The sequence below is a fragment of the Protopterus annectens genome, chromosome 1.part2 (genome assembly GCF_019279795.1).
Source record: "Protopterus annectens isolate FY-2018-M chromosome 1.part2, PAN1.0, whole genome shotgun sequence".
NCBI lineage: Eukaryota > Metazoa > Chordata > Ceratodontiformes > Protopteridae > Protopterus > Protopterus annectens.
Window position 1 is genome coordinate 524,834,738 of NC_056727.1, and position 18,630 is coordinate 524,853,367.

Sequence of the window (18,630 nt, forward strand, 5' to 3'; positions counted from 1 at the left end):
GGGAAGTGTTTATCGGAGCGTGTCTTCCCCTGTTTTGGATCCATTGCCAGAGTTCTGTTTGACTTTCCCGCCATTGTATTCTGTTGGTGGGAGGCTGAGGAAGCGTAGGAAGCGGGGCTGCCGTGGAGGACGGTTGGTCAAATTGAAGTTGCTGGTCTCTTCCTTCTCTGGCGTTCTGGGAGTTAAGCGAAGGCTGCTTCCTGGGTCTTTGGTGTCTGGGCAGATGTGGAATCCTATAGCTTCGTGGAGTATCCCTGTTGTTGGTTCCTCGATGGGGGATTGTGTTTCTTTTCCACGGTATCGACGCTGCTGTTTGAGAGGAGTGAATTTGAGGAACTTGAAACCGGTAGCTAAAGCATTGCCTGCTGTAGGAGCTGTGTCAACTTTAAAGTGGGGACTGGTGAATGCCAGGTCAGTGGCTAATAAGACATTTGTTTTAAAATAATTTTTTATGCAACATACGTTGGATTTACTTTGCATAACTGAGACTTGGATTTCATCTGGTGAATGGAGCGCTATGAATGAACTGGTGCCGGTGGACTGTGTGCTTATTAGTGTGCCTAGAGTTTTAAGACGTGGTGGTGGGCTGGCAGTTATTTGTAAAACAAACTTGTTAATAAAACAACTATATCCTGTAACTACTTATAGTAGTTTTGAATTATGCTTATTTGAATTGGGTCATTTAAGTCCACTTCTTTGTGCAGTGGTTTATAGACCTCCAAGTTACAATAAGGTTTTTATATCTGAATTTTCTGAATTTTTGTCTGAGTATGTTTTACGTTATGATCAGATTATTTTACTTGGGGATTATAATATTCATGTTTGTTGTCCAGATAAGCCACTTGTTTCAGATTTTTGTGATCTGTTAAATTGTTTTAATTTAAATCAATGTGTTGATGGGGCCACTCATGAATGTGGTCACATGTTGGATCTGGTATTATCATCTGGGCTTGTTGTGGAAAATCTTTGCATACATGATGCTGTGTTTTCTCATCATAAACCTATTGTATTTGGTGTTAAGTTGTATTCTAGTGTAGAAAATCACTCTGTTCCAGTTAGATTCAGACGTTTTTTTAATCAAGATGTTCTTGAGAGGTTTTCTTTATTATTTAAAGAAGCTATGTTTCAATTTTCAGAATGGTCTACATTGAATGGATTTTTAAGCTGTTTTAATGAGACCTGTAGGGATATTTTGGATATTATTGCCCCTCTGCGTTTGAAAAAGAAAAATTCAGTAAGAAATCCGTGGGTAACGGATATTACTCGAGCTGCAAGGAGAGAATGTAGAAGATGTGAAAGGCAGTGGAAAAAGAATAAGCTTTCCGTATATTTAATTGCTTTGAGGGAAAGTTGGAAGGTTTATCAGAATACTGTAAAATCTGCAAAAAATATATATTATTCTAACCTTGTCTCTGAAAATTCTCATAATCCTAGGATTTTGTATGATGTAATTGATTCTGTTTTAAATGCTCAAGATTATTTCCCAGTTCAGGCTTCAACTACAATTTGTAATGATTTTCTTAAATATTTTATGGATAAGGTTGCTAATTTAAGAATGACTGTGCCTATGGTTTCCTTACAGGGTCCATTGATTCCTGTTTCGAAGAAATTATGTACTTTTAATCCAATATTATTGCCAGATTTAGTTAAAATGATAAATGAGGCTAAGCCTAGTGGTTCTCCTGACGATGTTTTACCATCGTTTGTTTATAAGGATGTATCTTCAACAGTGGCACCAGTTGTGTTGACAATAATTAACACGAGTTTACTTTCTGGTGTAGTGCCCAATGATTTTAAAAGGGGGGTTATATATCCACTATTGAAAAAATCTGGCCTTGATGCGTCTGTATTGGCTAATTATAGGCCAATTTCTAAGTTACCTTTTCTGAGTAAGGTGATGGAGAGATGTGTATATGGCCAATTGTTGGATTTTTTACATAAAAATAATTTTTTAGAAAATTTTCAATCTGGTTTTAAACCATTACATAATACTGAGACAGCTCTGTTGAAAGTTATGAATGATATTTTTCTTGCAACTGATGGAGGAAAATCGGTATTATTAGTGCTGTTGGATTTAACGGCTGCTTTTGATACAGTTGATCATGAGGTGCTTTTGCACCGTCTTGAACATTATGTGGGAATCACTGGTTCGGCGTTAGATTGGTTTAGGTCTTACCTTTCTGATAGAATGGTATGTGTTCAGATGGGTGGTTTTTCATCTGATTTTTTCCATCTTCCCTGGGGAGTTCCACAAGGTTCAGTCTTGGGGCCTTTGTTGTTTTGTATTTATATTTTGCCTCTAGGAGACATCTTACGGAAATATGGTATTGACTTTCATCTGTATGCTGATGATTGTCAACTTTATTTACCTTTGGATGAGGCTGATGGTCGATCAGTATCAAAGGTTCTGGATTGCCTATGTGAGCTTAAGACATGGATGGTGGAAAATTTCTTGAGTCTTAATGAAGGAAAGACAGAAGTGGTGCTTTTTGGTTCTAGGCGTTATAATGACTCCATTATGATAGATTGTGGTGAATTGACTCCCTATTTGAAGGATTCTGTTATTAATTTGGGGGTAAAAATGGATAAAGATCTCTGTTTTAGGGGTCATATTAATAGGGTAGTGGCATCCTCTTTTTATCAGTTAAGACGTTTGGCTAAGGTGAAACCTTTTTTGTCTAGGTGTGATCTTGAAACTGTGGTGCATGCTTTTATAACCTCATGTTTAGATTATTGTAACTCCATTTTATTTGGAGTGAGTCAGGGTGCCTTATCCCACCTGCAGCTTGTTCAAAATGCTGCTGGGAAGTTTTTGGAAGGCAAACGTAAATTTGATCATGCTATGCCCACATTGGCAGCTTTACACTGGTTACCTGTTTTCTATAGAATTCGTTTTAAAATTTTGTTATTGGTATTTAAAGCCTTAAAGGGGTTGACCCCAATTTATTTATCAGAGATGTTGCATCCTTATGTTCCTGCTCGGGCACTTCGCTCAGAAGATTTGTCTTTACTTGAGGTCCCAAGGTCACGATTAAAGACGAGGGGAGACAGAGCTTTTGCTGTTGCAGCTCCAAAACTTTGGAATGAGCTTCCTCTTTATATTCGGCAGTCTTCTTCAGTGGCAGTTTTTAAATCAAATCTTAAGACTTATTTTTATGATTTGGCTTTTAGTAATGTATGTTGATTGTATTTGTATCTTATTTTTTTGTATTCTTTGTAAAGCACTTTGGTGGCATACTTTGTTTGTAAGGTGCTATATAAATAAAATTTGACTTGACTTTCACCCACACAAGACCACACTTGTAATATTCTTAAATCTGAAATAATCAGTCCTCGCATCCATGGATTCTGGATAATAGTCTATGCCTTTTTGTTGACCATACTAAATTTCCATTAGCTCTTCTGCAGTAATTGGTTTAATATTTGATGTTCATAGATTAGTACTAGGCTAACTGTACTTGTGGGTCATTGGCTTAGCCTAACCAAGTCATTGCCTAGCCAAGCATCCCATGTGAGAATCAAACTCTGCACCTTGTATTTGTAAGGCAAACACCTTAACCATTATACCAGTCTCCCACCTTCACTGTGTTGGAGTAAAATAAAAAGACTGATTACTAGAATCTAGTGACTTTGTGGCCTCTAGAGAAATGGAGTAATGGAGAAGATAATATGGTGTGACTCTAGAATGGAGTTTTGTGACTGCTTGAGCTGAGATGTTTAGTTTAGCACTTTGGTATACAATAGGAAGCCAGTTAACCCAATAAAAGTGCACACAGTGATGCTATCTTTTAATCTAGTCATTTGTTGCTAAAACTAATGTCTCTTCTAAAGCATACATTCTTCCTTGGTCTACTTTTCTTTTTTGTATTTATTAATTATCTATGCTCAAACTTACATTTATCAAGCTCTAACCTCTCTGCTGGTTAATGGTCAATTTCCAATCTTCTAAATGCATAATTTCCACAATAAATAGATCCAAGCATGTCTAAGGGTCAGCTCCCAGTGATTTCTCCTGTCTACCTGATGAATCTGGGCATCTTGGGGCAATGCAGCAATTGCCTCATGTACACAGACAACCCTCTCCTCCTACCACCCAACACTACAACCTGTGAGAGATGCACTTATATAGCCAAACTGGAAGCAAAGCTTTCTTCACCCAAGACTGGACTAGACAGTCAAGAAGAGAAGGTAAACACTTACACCACACCACACTCATCACATAGTCCTTCAAAACCTACACCACCAAAACACACACACAGAAACACAAAACACACACCTACATTCACAGAAGCTCTCAATAAAAGCCTGCACAAGCATCAGGGACCTCCAAAGCAGAAACGCAAGCAACCCCCCCCCCAACACAATCCAAATGACACATAGCCCACAAACTCAGTGTGCCACTCAACCATAGCCCATAAGGCATAACAACGTACCCAACACTCTAGTCATAGGTGGCTCTATAGTCAGGCACACTGATGTTCTACTCACCAGGCTAAACAAGGAGAAAGTTATTGTCAGCTGCCTGTCAGGTGCCAGGATCCACCACATAATGCATGCACTCAGGTCACTCCACAACAAGTACAAATATGACACTGTCATTGTCCATGTTGGTGTGAATGACCTGAGACGTACCTCCCTGGACTACATGAAAAGAGACATGGAGGAGCTCTCCGATCTTGTAGACCAGGCAAGTATGACCCTAGCCCTGAGTAGCATCCTGCCATCACCCAGAATGATACCATAGTACAAGGACAAAATGATTGACTTCAACAATTGGCTAAGCTTCTGGTGTCAATCTAAGGGGATCCAGTATTTGTCTGCCTGGGATGACATGATCGACAGACCACGATGCTTTGCCAGAGATGGAATGCACCTGTTGCCCTTGGGATTCCGGATACTGGCTCAGGCTCTTTCCACCCCTATAGTGCCTTTTTTAGGCAAGGTTCAAATGACAAATTCATCACCATAACAGGTACAAGCAAGCAAAATCTGAGGGTAATGCTATTCAATGCTAGAAGTCTAAACTTCAAAATGCACTCACTCGAGGCACTTCTTAAAATGGAAAACATCGACATCTGTGCAGTGACAAAGACCTGGTTCAAAGCTCCAGAGAGGACCCCTGTGTTACCAGGCTATAATTCATACCACACCTTTTGGCCACCTAACCCAGAACGAAGCACTAAAGGTGGAGGCGTGTCCATATTCATTAAGGATATTCACACCTACAGGCTAGTTGCACAGCATAATGCATCCAAGATTATCCAAGTGCAATTAACTCTGGGCAAGACCACAATCCAAATTGTAGCTTGTTACAGACCTCCCACCATGCCCCAGGATTCCCACTCCTCATTTCTTGATACACTGGAAAGTATTAGGGTACAACCCAACACCCTAATAATGGGCGATTTCAACTATCCTACCATTAACTGGGAAAACTACTCATGTACCAACTCTTTTGCTCAACGTTTTCTGGAATTCATAAATTCCAATGCCTTGGATCAACTTATTCATACCCTCACCAGGTGCAGCAATATCCTAGACCTGGTCATTACCAAAATGAGCAACCGGTGTTCCACACCAGAGGTCAATTCCTTGTTGGTCAGATCTGACCACAAGCTAATTACCCTAGACATCCACATCCCGCCCCCACCCCCAACTAGGGAAACCACCATAAAAAACTTCTCCAAAGCCAACTTCACACTTCTTAAGACAAAAGTGGCAAACTTCATGACACTCATGCAGACGGACAATAGAGGCACAACTGCTGAATCCTACAAAAATGCACTTTATAAGCACTTACACAAGTGCATGGATCATGCTATCCCCAATAGAACCAAGATGCTATCCTCCAGAAAAAAGAAAGCCAATCTGGTGGTCCTCTGCCATAAACACACTCTACAGAAGAAGAAAGAAACTGTTGCAAAAAAGAGTAAAATCTCATGACTAGAGGAACTCCCTGGTCAACCTCAGTAAGAAGCTGAGATCCCTCATAAAATCTTCCAAAGCCAGTTATGAAAACAAAATTGCCACCGACTCTAAAGACAACCACAAAGCATTCTATAGCTATGTCAAGAATCTCAATTGCAACACTCAGATCTGCTCTGAGTTACAGCACAATGGCACTAAATATACAGAACCAACTGATATTGCCAACATCCTGGCAGATAGGTGCAGTGCTAACTTTACCCCCCCCCCTCTCATCCCCTAGAGGGCCCATCTCTATACCAGGAGAATGCAAAGTTCCTGTAATCATGGCTGCACAGGTAAAAAACACACTTTCCAAAGCCAAGAACACAGCATCCATGGGACCTGACAATATCCCAGGCTTCATTCTACACGAACTACAGAATGAACTGGCACCCTACCTAAGTACCATGTTTATCCATAGCCTCACTTCAGGCTTTGTGCCCACTGAATGGCACACCACAATGGTTATCCCACTCCACAAAGGGGCAGCCACGACAGACCCCGGGAACTACCACCCCATTAGCCTGATGAGCCTGGTCTGCAAGACAATGGAACATATCATCATGGAACTCATAAACAAAGACATTGGTAATCTCCAAACTCTGGACCCTACCCAGTTCGGGTTTGTAAAAGGCAGATCATGTCTCCTAAACCTAATTGACTTCTTTGAAGCAGTCACCAAAGCCATAGATGAGGGTAAGGTGGTTCACACAGCTTATCTAGATCTCGCCAAGGCTTTCAACATCATCCCCCACTCTGGAATTATAGATAAGCTCACTAAACTAGATATAAATCCCTATGTCACAAGATGGGTTGCCAACTGGCTCATGGAAAGAACCCACACTGTGAAAGTAGCAGACTCCAAATCCAACTTCAGACCAGTGACAAGTGGAGTACCACAGGGTTCAGTCCTGGGTCCTCTCCTGTTTGGTATCTACTTCTCTGAAGTACAGGCTAATACAGAAGGTCTTTGGCTAACAAAGTTTGCAGATGACTGTAAACTAGGAGCCATAATCAAAACTCCTAACGATGTGGAAATACTACAAAAGGGCCTCACAGAGACAGATGCCTGGTGTCAAAGCCATGGCCTGAAGCTCAATGCCAAAAAGTGTATTGTCATCCCATTTGGTAAAAACTCTGTACCTATGAGCTACCACATAAGTGGTAGTCTACTTAACACTGAAAGTGTGATAAGAGACCCTGGGACACAGGTGGACAGTAGTCTCTCCTTTGATAATCACATCACCACAGTGGTCAGGAAATCCTTCTACATGGCTCACCGCATCATAAAAGGTTTCTCATCCAGAAAAAAAGAGGTCATTGTTCCCCTCTACTCATCACTCATTAGACCCATTATAGAGTACAATGCCCCTATTGGTATGTACCTTACAAGACATCTACAACAACTGAAAAGGCCACAGAAATACCTCACAAAGAGGATTACTGGCCTCAAACAGATGCCCCACGCAGACCGTCTCAAAAACTCCAGCTTTACTCTGTCGCATATCGACTACTCAAAGGTGATCTCTGCCTAACATACAAAGCTATGTCAGACCCAGAGCTTTTGGACATGCTCCACTTAAAGAAATCCCAGTCCCTCTGAGCTACATGCTCTGGGGACCTAAACCTTGTCACCACAATAAACAGAATATGCTGGAGGGATAGATTCCTATCCCAGAGACTTCCCATACTCTGGAAGAGACTACCTATCTATGTCAGACAGAGCTCCTCATTAGCACTCTTCAAGAAAAATCTTTTTTTTTTAAACAGGTTTATTGTTTTAACATACAAGAGAAATATAACAATTTTATACAAGTAATTAAAAATAGATATGATTATAACATTCAACAAAACAACTAAAGTATTTACAAAGACATCCACTACAATCAGATCAATTAATTAAACTAAAATACCATGCTATTGAAATTAGGATTTTTTAACAAATTTTGTAAATTATCCCATACAATATAATAAGATATTTTTCTAGTTGTTCTTGACCTAATTGTGTTTATTTCCATATGGCACACTATATTCATAACATTTTTAAATTCATTGAACGAAGGAGGTGTATCTGAAATCCAATTTCTGGTTATTATTTTCCTAGCCACTGCTAGAATAGACCATAACAAGGGAAGCTTAACCTTTTAACACTTTGAGGTACAGGTGTGTTGAATAATATAAGAGATTTAGAAATAATGAAATTATCTGTAAAAAGATCCTGCAAAAATTCATTAACTGACTTCCAGTATTCTTTCAATTTTATACAGTCATAAAACATATGAGCCCAGTCAGCATTCATTTCTACATTACATCTCTTACATAGATTATCTTTATTATTTATTTTACTCATCATCAAAGGTGTATAAAAGATCTATGTAAAAATTTCCATGTATAAAGTCTCCAGACAATGGAAGATGTAGTTCTATAGGCAGATTCCAATATATATTGTTTATCTTGTTGATTTGGTGGGTCCCCATTAATAGAAGTGAAATAATTCCAGTATGTATCTACACTGTAAAAGTTTCTTGTCTGATAATTTTATGTATGTATGAAAGTTTACCTTTATCAGAAACTTTATGTTGTAAATTTAATATCAAGTAATCAATCAGTGTTGGAATAGATTCTTTAACTGTTATAGACATTAGATCTATTCTATCAATGAGATGTTGTCTAAAGGTCTGAACCTCTAACCAGCAAGTTTCTCTTAGATCAAATTCTTGTTTTAAGAAATCTAGATTTTTAACTTTATTATCAGATATCAACTGATACCAGTACTTTAGATCATTATCTATAGCTAAATGAGTTCCTTCAGAAGTAGATGACAAAAGCATACCCTGAGTATACATTATAGGGAATATAATAAAATTCCATTCCCTATACTTAGGGTGCATGAATATAAAGTTACGATAGCTAATAATAATATTTAATGAGTAACAAACCATTTGTTTAGGTGTAATAGGTGAAGTACAAAATTCCTTTAGTAACCATAACATGGAGTTATTTACAATCATATTTTTATGTGTTAAGGAGATTTTCATGAAGTGCATACTAATTAGCTCCCAATAATCTTTCCATTTTGTGACATATGACTGATCTATTAATAAAGTAATAACTTTTACAATAGAAGAGATAGTATATAAATTAAAGTCTGGAAAAGAAATACCCCCTTGAGACCAGCTATTAGTATGTTTCTTTAATACAATCCTAGGTCTATTAGGTGCCCATAGGAAATTTAACATTAGTGTATTCAGTTTCTTGATAATTATTTTTGTAGGTGGAAGTATTATTGATTGTATTAAGTATAAAATCTTGGGGAATATTATCATTTTAATAATTGTAAGTCTCTCCTCCATAGTAAAAAACATTATTCCAGGAATTAAAAAGATTTTGTATATTAAGAAAACAGGTATTATGATTATTATATATAATAGATTTAATATCTTTAGATAGTATTATACCTAAATAAGTTATCTGACCTGAATTGGGTACATATTTAGTAAAATCACTAATGAGAATATTTTTTCGTATATATAGGTAGTATTTTAGTTTTTTCTTCATTGAATATTAAACCAGAAATACTTTTAAAATTCATCATTTTATCAAATAGAGACTGCATAGAAGAATTAGATCCTGCTGATGTAATTAGAACATCATCTGCAAAAAGTTGAATTTTGGATGTTGTATTTTCATCTATTTCAAAACCCTCTATGTCAGTACTGTTTCTGATCAAATTAGCCCAAGGCTCCATTACTAAAGTGAATAATAGTGGAGAAAGTGGACATCCTTGTTTTGTACCTTTAAGAATGGGTATTTTTTGTGAAACATATGTTCCTACCTTAATATAAGCCAACGTTCCCTTTGTATAAATGCTCAATTAGATTTACAAATGTATCTGAGAAGTTTGTGCACTTCAGTAAGGTAAACAGATAGTCCCAACTTACTGAATCAAATGCTGAACTTATATCAATACTAATAAGTGTTAAATCTTTCTTTTTCCTATTTGAAAAATCAATTAATGTTAAAGTTCTTCTTATATTATCAAAAGTATTTCTATTTACAATGAAGCCTGTCTGATCTATATCTATAATGCCAGGAATGATTGTCTTCAATCTATCAGCAAAAATACTCATAAACATTTTATAATCAACATTAAGTAATGAGATGGGCCGATATGAAGTACATCTAGTTGGATCTTTATTAGGTTTTAAAATTGGCGAAATAAATGTATATTGCCAAGATGGGGGGGTTATTAACTCAGTTTGGGCCAAAATAAAAACCTTATGTATTAATGAATATGTACTTTTAGAAAGGATTTTATATATCTCTGGTATAATACCATCATTACCCGGTGCTTTGTTTGGTTTAAGCTTATTTATTTGTGTAATAACCTCTGTATATGAAATACTTTTGTCCAATAGTTTAATCTGTTGTTTATTTTTATTCATGTTTGTGGTTATAAACTCCTTTATTTTATCTTTAGGTTCCATGTTAATGTTATTATTGTTAATATTGTGAAAGTGATTTCTAAATTCATCTAGTATTTCTGGTAGACTAGAAACATTCTTCTTTTTCCTTAGAGAAAAGATTTCTTTGATATGGTTTTGTTTATTCAACCTTTTTGTTTTATTTTTAAGTCTATGTAAGTATTTGGGGCTTATTGAGTAAGACAAAAACTTGTATTTCTCTAGAGTTATTTTAACTTTATGAGTTAAAATTTCTTTGTATTTCTATTTAGTTTGTTTATTTATTCAATGACTTTCTTATCCATAGTATTTTCTTTATTATTATGTTTATAAGAGTCTAATTTACTTTGAATATCTAACAATTCCTTATCCCAAGATTTCCTTTTATTATTATACCATCTTATACTTTGTCCATATAGATATGATTTTAAGGCATCCCAAACATAGACAATGGAGACTTCAGGAGTATTATTTATGTCTAAAAAATGTTGTACTTCTGAAAGTATATATTCTTTATAGTCTTTAGTTGAGTTAAGTACGCTGGTATCCTTTTGATCTGAACATTGTGAGTATTTTTATCATGAATTCAAAACAATTGAATTATGATCAGATATAGGACATGAAATGATTTTGGAATTAATTAAATCTGTTACCATCTGGTTAGAAATAAAGACCCTATCTATTTTTGAATAAGTTTTGTATCTGTTAGAAAAAAAGGTGTATGGTAATGATTTTGAATCTATCTGATTATTAATATCATTCAAACGATAAGAATTAGCAAAATCATTTAAATGTTTTGCATTAGATGTAATTCTTCTTTTTCCTATAGTGGTAGTATCACTTTCATGTAGTATACAATTAAAGTCACCAGCTAAAATAATATCTCCTATAGAGAATGATATGATCTTATCAAGATGATGTTTCACTGTATTAATACCAATTCCAGGTATCCAATATACATTAATTAAAGTGTAAGTCTTCCCATTAATTTGTATTGTAACCATACAAAACATTCCTTTGTCATCCTGATAAGACTTTATGGTTTTAGGAATGGGCATACTTTTATTCCATAAAATAGCCACTCCTCTTTTTCTGAGTGTGCTCTGAACTAACCAATACTGTATATTTGTTTGTGGCTAGTTTATCAATATCTTTTTCAAGAGATGGGTTTCTTGCAGGAAGACTAAGTTGGCCTTATGTAAATTAATGTATCTTATTAGGCTTGCCTTTACACGGATTATTCAATCCATTAATGTTTAAAGAAATTCCTTTTAAAGATGTCATTTGGCATTTTAAAACTTAAGAATCTTATGATCAAAATAACAAATAACAACATAAGTAATGTTACATCTCCTCCTTTAGGTGTATCTTTAAATATAGCTGTATTTATTGAATCTCTTATGGGATTTTGTATAGGATTCAATTTTGTTTGTAGTGACAATGAGTGTACAAAATATATTGTGGATGTCAAAACTATATACATATAACAATGAACAAGTGAAAATAATGTAAGGATTAAACCTTGCATCCAGCCTGGAGTTAAAAACTCCAACTTAGAGTAGTATTTACCACTCAAGTTAAACCCCTACCCTAAGCAGCAGTACCTCAGCTACCACCTTATCAATTTAATACTGGTTATATTTAATTTAAATTAACAGCTTTCAATTCAATTATCTAGCAAGACAGGACTACACACTTGATAAAACAGCATCATATAAACTAAAATAAACTTTTTTTGAAAAACTGTCCATACTACTATATACATCTATGTAATATAATACACTTGTATTCAAATAGCATTCAAATAAACTTGATATTAGGAACCAAGAGGAGAGAGAGAAATAAAAGACATGAAAGAGGGAGAGAGAGTGAAAGAAAGAGAGAGAAAAAAAAAGGAAGGCATATTTACATATTAATTTATTCAAAGTATGTAAAAATAAGTTCTAACATTCATTTAAATCAAAAACTTTGGCTAATATGGTTCAGACATTACATATATTAAGATGCATCTATTTTCTGTCATGTAAATGCAGTCAACAGCTTCTAGAAAAAAACCTTGAATTGCTTGTATATGAGCATTTTACTCATACTCATTATTGTCAATAGAATAAAATATTATATTTATAGAAGTTGTTATAAATCATACTGCATAGTTATGCAAATTCTCAGAAACACTTGCATTATTGTAAAAAAAAAATCTGTATTTTGTATGTCTATACTACTGCTTTAAAATATATCACAAGACAATTTCTTCCAGAATAGAGTTATAAAGTTATTTATGCTTGTCAATCAGATGAATTAAATGAGTTATAGTAATGTATATGTTTGGAACATAAGTTTTGAACACAGATTAGTATGCTGCAGTCAAGTAGATTTTCAAAACACTTGAATAAATGTTTCATTTTCTATGCCTTCTAAAATAAGACATTTACTTACTACAAGAAACTGCATCATTTAAAATCATTATAACTGACATATTTTATGAATTATAACATAGATATTTAAGTAATTATAAAAAAATAACTCACATTTAAATGTCAAAGAGTTCATTTTCCTTCACATAGTCGCATTTGCATCAGTTCTACTTCCTGGTAGAGTGTTCTTCCTGAATCTGTGACCTAGCCCTGAGTAGCATCCTGCCATCGCAGAATGATGCCACCATAGTACAAGGACAAAATGATTGACTTCAACAATTGGCCTAAGCTTCTGAGTGTCAATCTAAGGGGATCAGTATTTGTCTGCCTGGAACGACATGATCCAGCAAACCCGCGATGCTTTTGCCAGAGATGGCCTGCACCCTGATGCCCATGGGATTCCCGGATACTGGCTCAGGCTCTTGCCACCCCTATAGTGCCTTTTGAAGCCCAGGTTCAAATATTAAATTCATCACCATAACAGGTACAAACAAGCAAATCTGGGTAATGCTGCTCAATGCTAGAGTCTAAACTTCAATGCACTCACTAGGGCACTTCTTAAAATGGAGAAAACATCGGGACACATCTATTACGGTGAGCCGAGGCCTGGTTTCGAAACTCAGAGAGGACCCCTGTGTTGCACCAGGCTATAATTCATACCACACCTTTTTATTACCTAACCCGACGAAGCACTAAGGTGGAGGCGTGTCCATATTCATTAAGGATATTCACACCTACAGGCTAGTTGCTGGCATAATGCATCCCAAAGATTATCAGTGCAATTAACTCTGGGCAAGACCACAATCCAAATTGTAGCTTGTTACAGACCTCCCACCATGCCCCAGGATTCCCACTCCTCATTTCCATGATACCTGGAAAGTATTGATTTCAGCAACACCTAATAATGGGCGATTTTGTATCACCGGTAACTGGAAAACTACTCATGTACCAACTCTCTTTTGCTCAACGTTTTCTGGGTCATAAATTCAATGCCTTGGATAACTTATTCATACCCCACCAGGGGCAGCAATATCATTGCCAACGCAGGCAACGATTGTTCACCAGAGGTCAATTCCTTGTTGGTCAGATCTGACCTGACTAATCACCCTAGACATCCACATCCGCCCCCACCCCCAACCTGGGGAAACCACCATAAAACTACTCCAAAGTAACTTCACACTTCTTAAGACAGAGTGGCAAACTTCATGACACTCATGCAGACTGACAATAGGCATAACTGCTGAATCCTACAAAATGCACTTTATAAGCACTTACACAAGTGCATGGATCATCTTATCCTAATAGAACCAAGATGTATCCTCCAGAAGGAAGCCAATCTGGTGGTCCTCTGCCATAAACACACTCTACAACAGAAGAAAGAAGCATTGTTGCAAAAAGAGAGTAAAATCTCGCCGACTGGAGGAACTTTCCTGGTCAACCTCAGTAAACTGAGAATCCTCATAAAATCTTCCAAAGCCAGTTATGAAAACAAAATTGCCACCGACTCTAAAGACAACCACAAAGCATTCTATAGCTATGTCAGAATCTCAATGGCAACACTCAGATCTGCTCTGAGTTACAGGCGCAATGGCACTAAATATACAGAACAATGATATTGCCAACATCCTGGCGAATGGGTGCAGTGCTAACTTTGCCCCTCTCATCCCCTAGGGCCCATCTCTATACCGGAGGAAATGCAAAGTTTCCTGTAATCATGGCTGCTGGGTAAAAACACACACTTTCAAGCCAAGACGCAGCATCCGTGGGACAGCAAGCTATCCCAGGCTGCATTCTACATGAACTACCAGAATGAACTGGCACCCTACCTAGTACCATGTTTCATTCATGGCCCCTCACCTCAGGCTTTGTGCCCACTGAATGGCGCCGCCGCAATGGTTATCACTCCACAAAGGGGCAGCCGCGACAGACCCCGAGACTACCACCCCATTAGCCTGATGAGCCTGGTCTGCAAGACAATGGAACATATCATCATGGAACTCATAAACAAAAGACGTTGGTATCCTCCAAACTCTGGACCTACCAGTTCAAGGTTTGTAAAGGCGAATCATGTCTCCTAAGCCTAACTGACTTCTTTGAAGCAGTCACCAAAACCATAGATGAGGAGTAAGGTGGTTCACAGCTTATCTAGATCTCACCAAAGGCTTTCAACATCATCCTCCACTCTGGAATTATTGATAAACTCACTAAACTAGGTATAAATCCTATGTCACAAAGATGGGTTGCCAACTGGCTCATGGACAGAACCCACACTGTAGTAGCAGACTCAAATCCCAACTTCAGACCAGTGACAAGTGAGTACCACAGGGTTCAGTCCTGGGTCCTCTCCTGTTGAAATCTACTTGTCTGAAGTACAGTCCTAATACAGAGATCTTTGGCTAACAAAGAGTTTGCAGATGACTGTAAACTAGAAGACCATAATCAAAAACTCTAACGATATTGAAATACTACAAGGGCCTCACAAGAGACAGATGCCTGATGTCCAAAGCCATGGCCTGAAGCTCAATGCTCAAAAAGTGTATTGTCATCCCATTTGGTAAAAACTCTGTACCGCAAACTACCATAAGTGGTGATCTGTAACACCTGAAAAGTGTAATAAGTGACAGGACACAGGTGGACAATAGTCTCTCCTTGATAATCACATCGCCACAGTGGTCAGGTAATCCTTCTACATGGCTCAAGGCATCATAAAAGGTTTCTCATCCAGAAAAAAAAGAGGTCATTGTTCCCCTCTCTACTCATCACTCATTAGATCCATTATAAGTACAATGCCCCTATTGGTATGTACCTTACAAGACATCTACAACAACTGAAAAGACCACAGAAATACCTCACAAAGAGGATTACTGGCCTCCAAACAAACCTTGCTTACGCAGAACCCGTCTCAAAAACTCCAGCTTTACTCTGTCGCATGCTCGACTACTCAGAGGTGATCTCTGCCTAACGCCACAAGCTATGTCAGACCCAGAGCTGTTGGACATGCCTCCTCTTAAAAAATCCCAAAATCCCTCCAGCTACACTGTCTGGGGACCTAAACACTTGTGTTTTCGGATAATAAACAGAACATGCTGGAGGGATAAATTCCTATCCCAGAGACTTCCCATACTCTGGAAGAGACTACCTATCTATGTCAGACAGAGCTCCTCATTAGCACTCTTCAAGAAAAATCTTGATGATTGGATGGGAAATAGGAAATTTACCCCAGGGATCACTTATGTGGCTCTGCTCGGCAGGGGCACAGGAAAATCATTTTATTGGGTGGTGAAGGCCAGGATACCTTTTTGGCTAGGCTTATATAGGCCTTAGGGCTAATAGCCTAGTACCTACCTATGAACCTATGAACTGAATAATCTTGTATGTCACACTAGTTCTTTTATTTCCAAATAAATGCTTATTAACCAAAATAACTGTTATGATTTTTGGAAGTAATACTAGTTTATGCACTACATATATGTATCTATTCTCCTCTCCCTCAGTCTTCTACAAAACAATACGATACATATAATCTCTATATTCATATACCTATGTCTGTAACTCTAATCTCCCTCTCTGTCTCACTGTACATCTAATCACAATACTGCATTAAAAACAAAATAAACCACTAGCTATTCAGTCACTAAATATCTTCCCATTTTCTTATTCCACAAGTTATTCTTCTTGCCAAGACTAAATAGAAACTCCCCTTACTATCTTACTCCACTACCTAAAGTTTCAAAGAATAACAGATCCTTAGTAGCTGTATATGTAGATTCATTCTGTGTCACCCAAATCTTAACATCACTGTGTGGACTTTTATTGGGTTAACTGGCTTCCTATTATATACAAAACTGCTAAACTAAACATCTCAGCTCAAGCAGTCACTAAACTCCATTCTAGAGTAACACCATATTATCTTCAATATCAAACAGATTCTACTCCATTTCTCTAGAGGCCACAAATTCATTAGATTCTAGTGATCTGCCTTTTTATTTTTACTCCAAAACCCTGGGTTGAACAGTCTCTTCATAAGTGGCAAAAACCATTAATGAACTCATTTTTTAGAATGTAAGGTATTCTTAATGACAGATTTTTCTGCTCTTTTGTTGAAGTTCTCAATAACTTAAGTTCTCTTTTTTTTATTATTTTTTTTTTCCTGACTCATACTTTACATGACTCTGATTCTGGTGATTATTTATTCTTTTGCTAGCTCTCTATAATTTGTATATCATATTTATATATTCATTAACCATCATTTTGCAGTGTTGTATGAGTATATAACTTTGTATTGTATAACTTCGTTATTTCTTACTATGCAAACTCTATGCAAAGTTTGCAAGCTTTGGCATGTGCCCTTTTCTCTGGGCATGTATGCCTTTTGTTAATTGCATTGTATTCACATGTTTAAGGTCATGCACAAAGTATACAACCACTTATGGAAATTGTTTAATTTTTAACTTTAGTTAAATATTTCTGTTTTTCTGATCATAAGCATTGGTTTTAATAGAGCTCCTTTTGGATGACAAGCTTATACCAGTTTGTAATAATCTAAAATGTGACACACAAAGCATGCTTGTACCATTGGTAAAATCCATCAGGGCCATAATATCCTATTTATTTTAAATACAAAAAAATGGCAGGCCAGGAGGATGTAAAACAGTTTTTTATATGTATGGCCAAATGAGTATATTTTATGGTTTACTATCAAATTGTCGATCCCGTTTTATAGCTTTTGAAATGTTGCCGTGCGAGCAGCGAGGAACTGCGGCGATCACTACACCGGCGCCAGATAATGTGACGACGGAAATCTAGCCCCCATCTACCTTGGTAGCATGGGTGTGGAGAAGTGTTAGCAGCGACGATAATGTCGATCGTCGGTTTCACGGTTCAGGTTCGCTATCAAAAGCGGTTTCGGTGTTTCGGTTCGGCGCAAGCGCGATCGATGGGAATGCATGGATTCGCATGGAGTGCATTCGAACATTTAATAGTAAACCATATTTTATACTTATATGTATTTATATAGTTTTTTTTATAAAATGTTGTATTGCTTTAACTTAAAGGGTTGGTCTTAATATTTTGTGAGCTGATGTCTGTTAATTCATTTATTCATGTATTCATTGGAAGCATGTTTTGATTGGTCTATGTTGTGGGCATGATTTATTTAAAATGGTATTATTTTGTTTTTATAATTTAACTTGATAAAGTCTCCTAATGTGGAGATGAAAGCGCTTGTTCTTTTCTTTTTTCGCCTCATTAAAAGAAAATGATTTAATTAGCAAAGCTTGGACAGTTCTTTGCTTGCGTTTTACATCCTCCTGGCCTGCCATTTTTTGTACTTAAATTTTGTTTGCTGTTTTTACATTTTGTTCGTATCCTATTTATTTTGACTTCAAAGGACCTTTCAACAATGATGCATTCTCCATTTTGCTGGGTATTGACTGTATGGACTGTAGCACTTTAGACAATATTTGCAATAAATAGCTTGCCTGAGGAGATCTGCAGTGACAATGATCATATAACATCTCTTAAGAATTCAGAAAATTCAAAAAGCAAAATGGTATTAAGCATTTACAGTACATTTAACCTCTAAACCAAAAGCAGCAGTATTGCTTTGAAATTAGAAACTGAGGTCCAAACTAGATTTAAAAAATCAGCTCAGATGTAGAGAGGCATGGCAGTTTCAGAATATAAATGAAAAATAGAGTGTTTCTTCTAGTCCATACTTGCTAGCAAATGATGAAAAAACTTACACATTTGAACCCATATTAAGTCTTTAAAGATGTGTAGAAGAC

At 36.7% G+C, this 18,630-nt stretch overlaps 1 protein-coding gene across 1 annotated transcript; it reads left to right on the forward strand.

Annotated features, from left to right (window-relative positions):
- The first annotated feature begins 517 nt into the window (after positions 1-517).
- On the forward strand, positions 518-3,184 carry LOC122792376. The gene has a single exon (XM_044060163.1). It carries the CDS (start codon positions 518-520, stop codon positions 3,182-3,184), a length of 2,667 nt encoding a protein of 888 aa, XP_043916098.1.
- Positions 3,185-18,630: the final 15,446 nt, after the last annotated feature.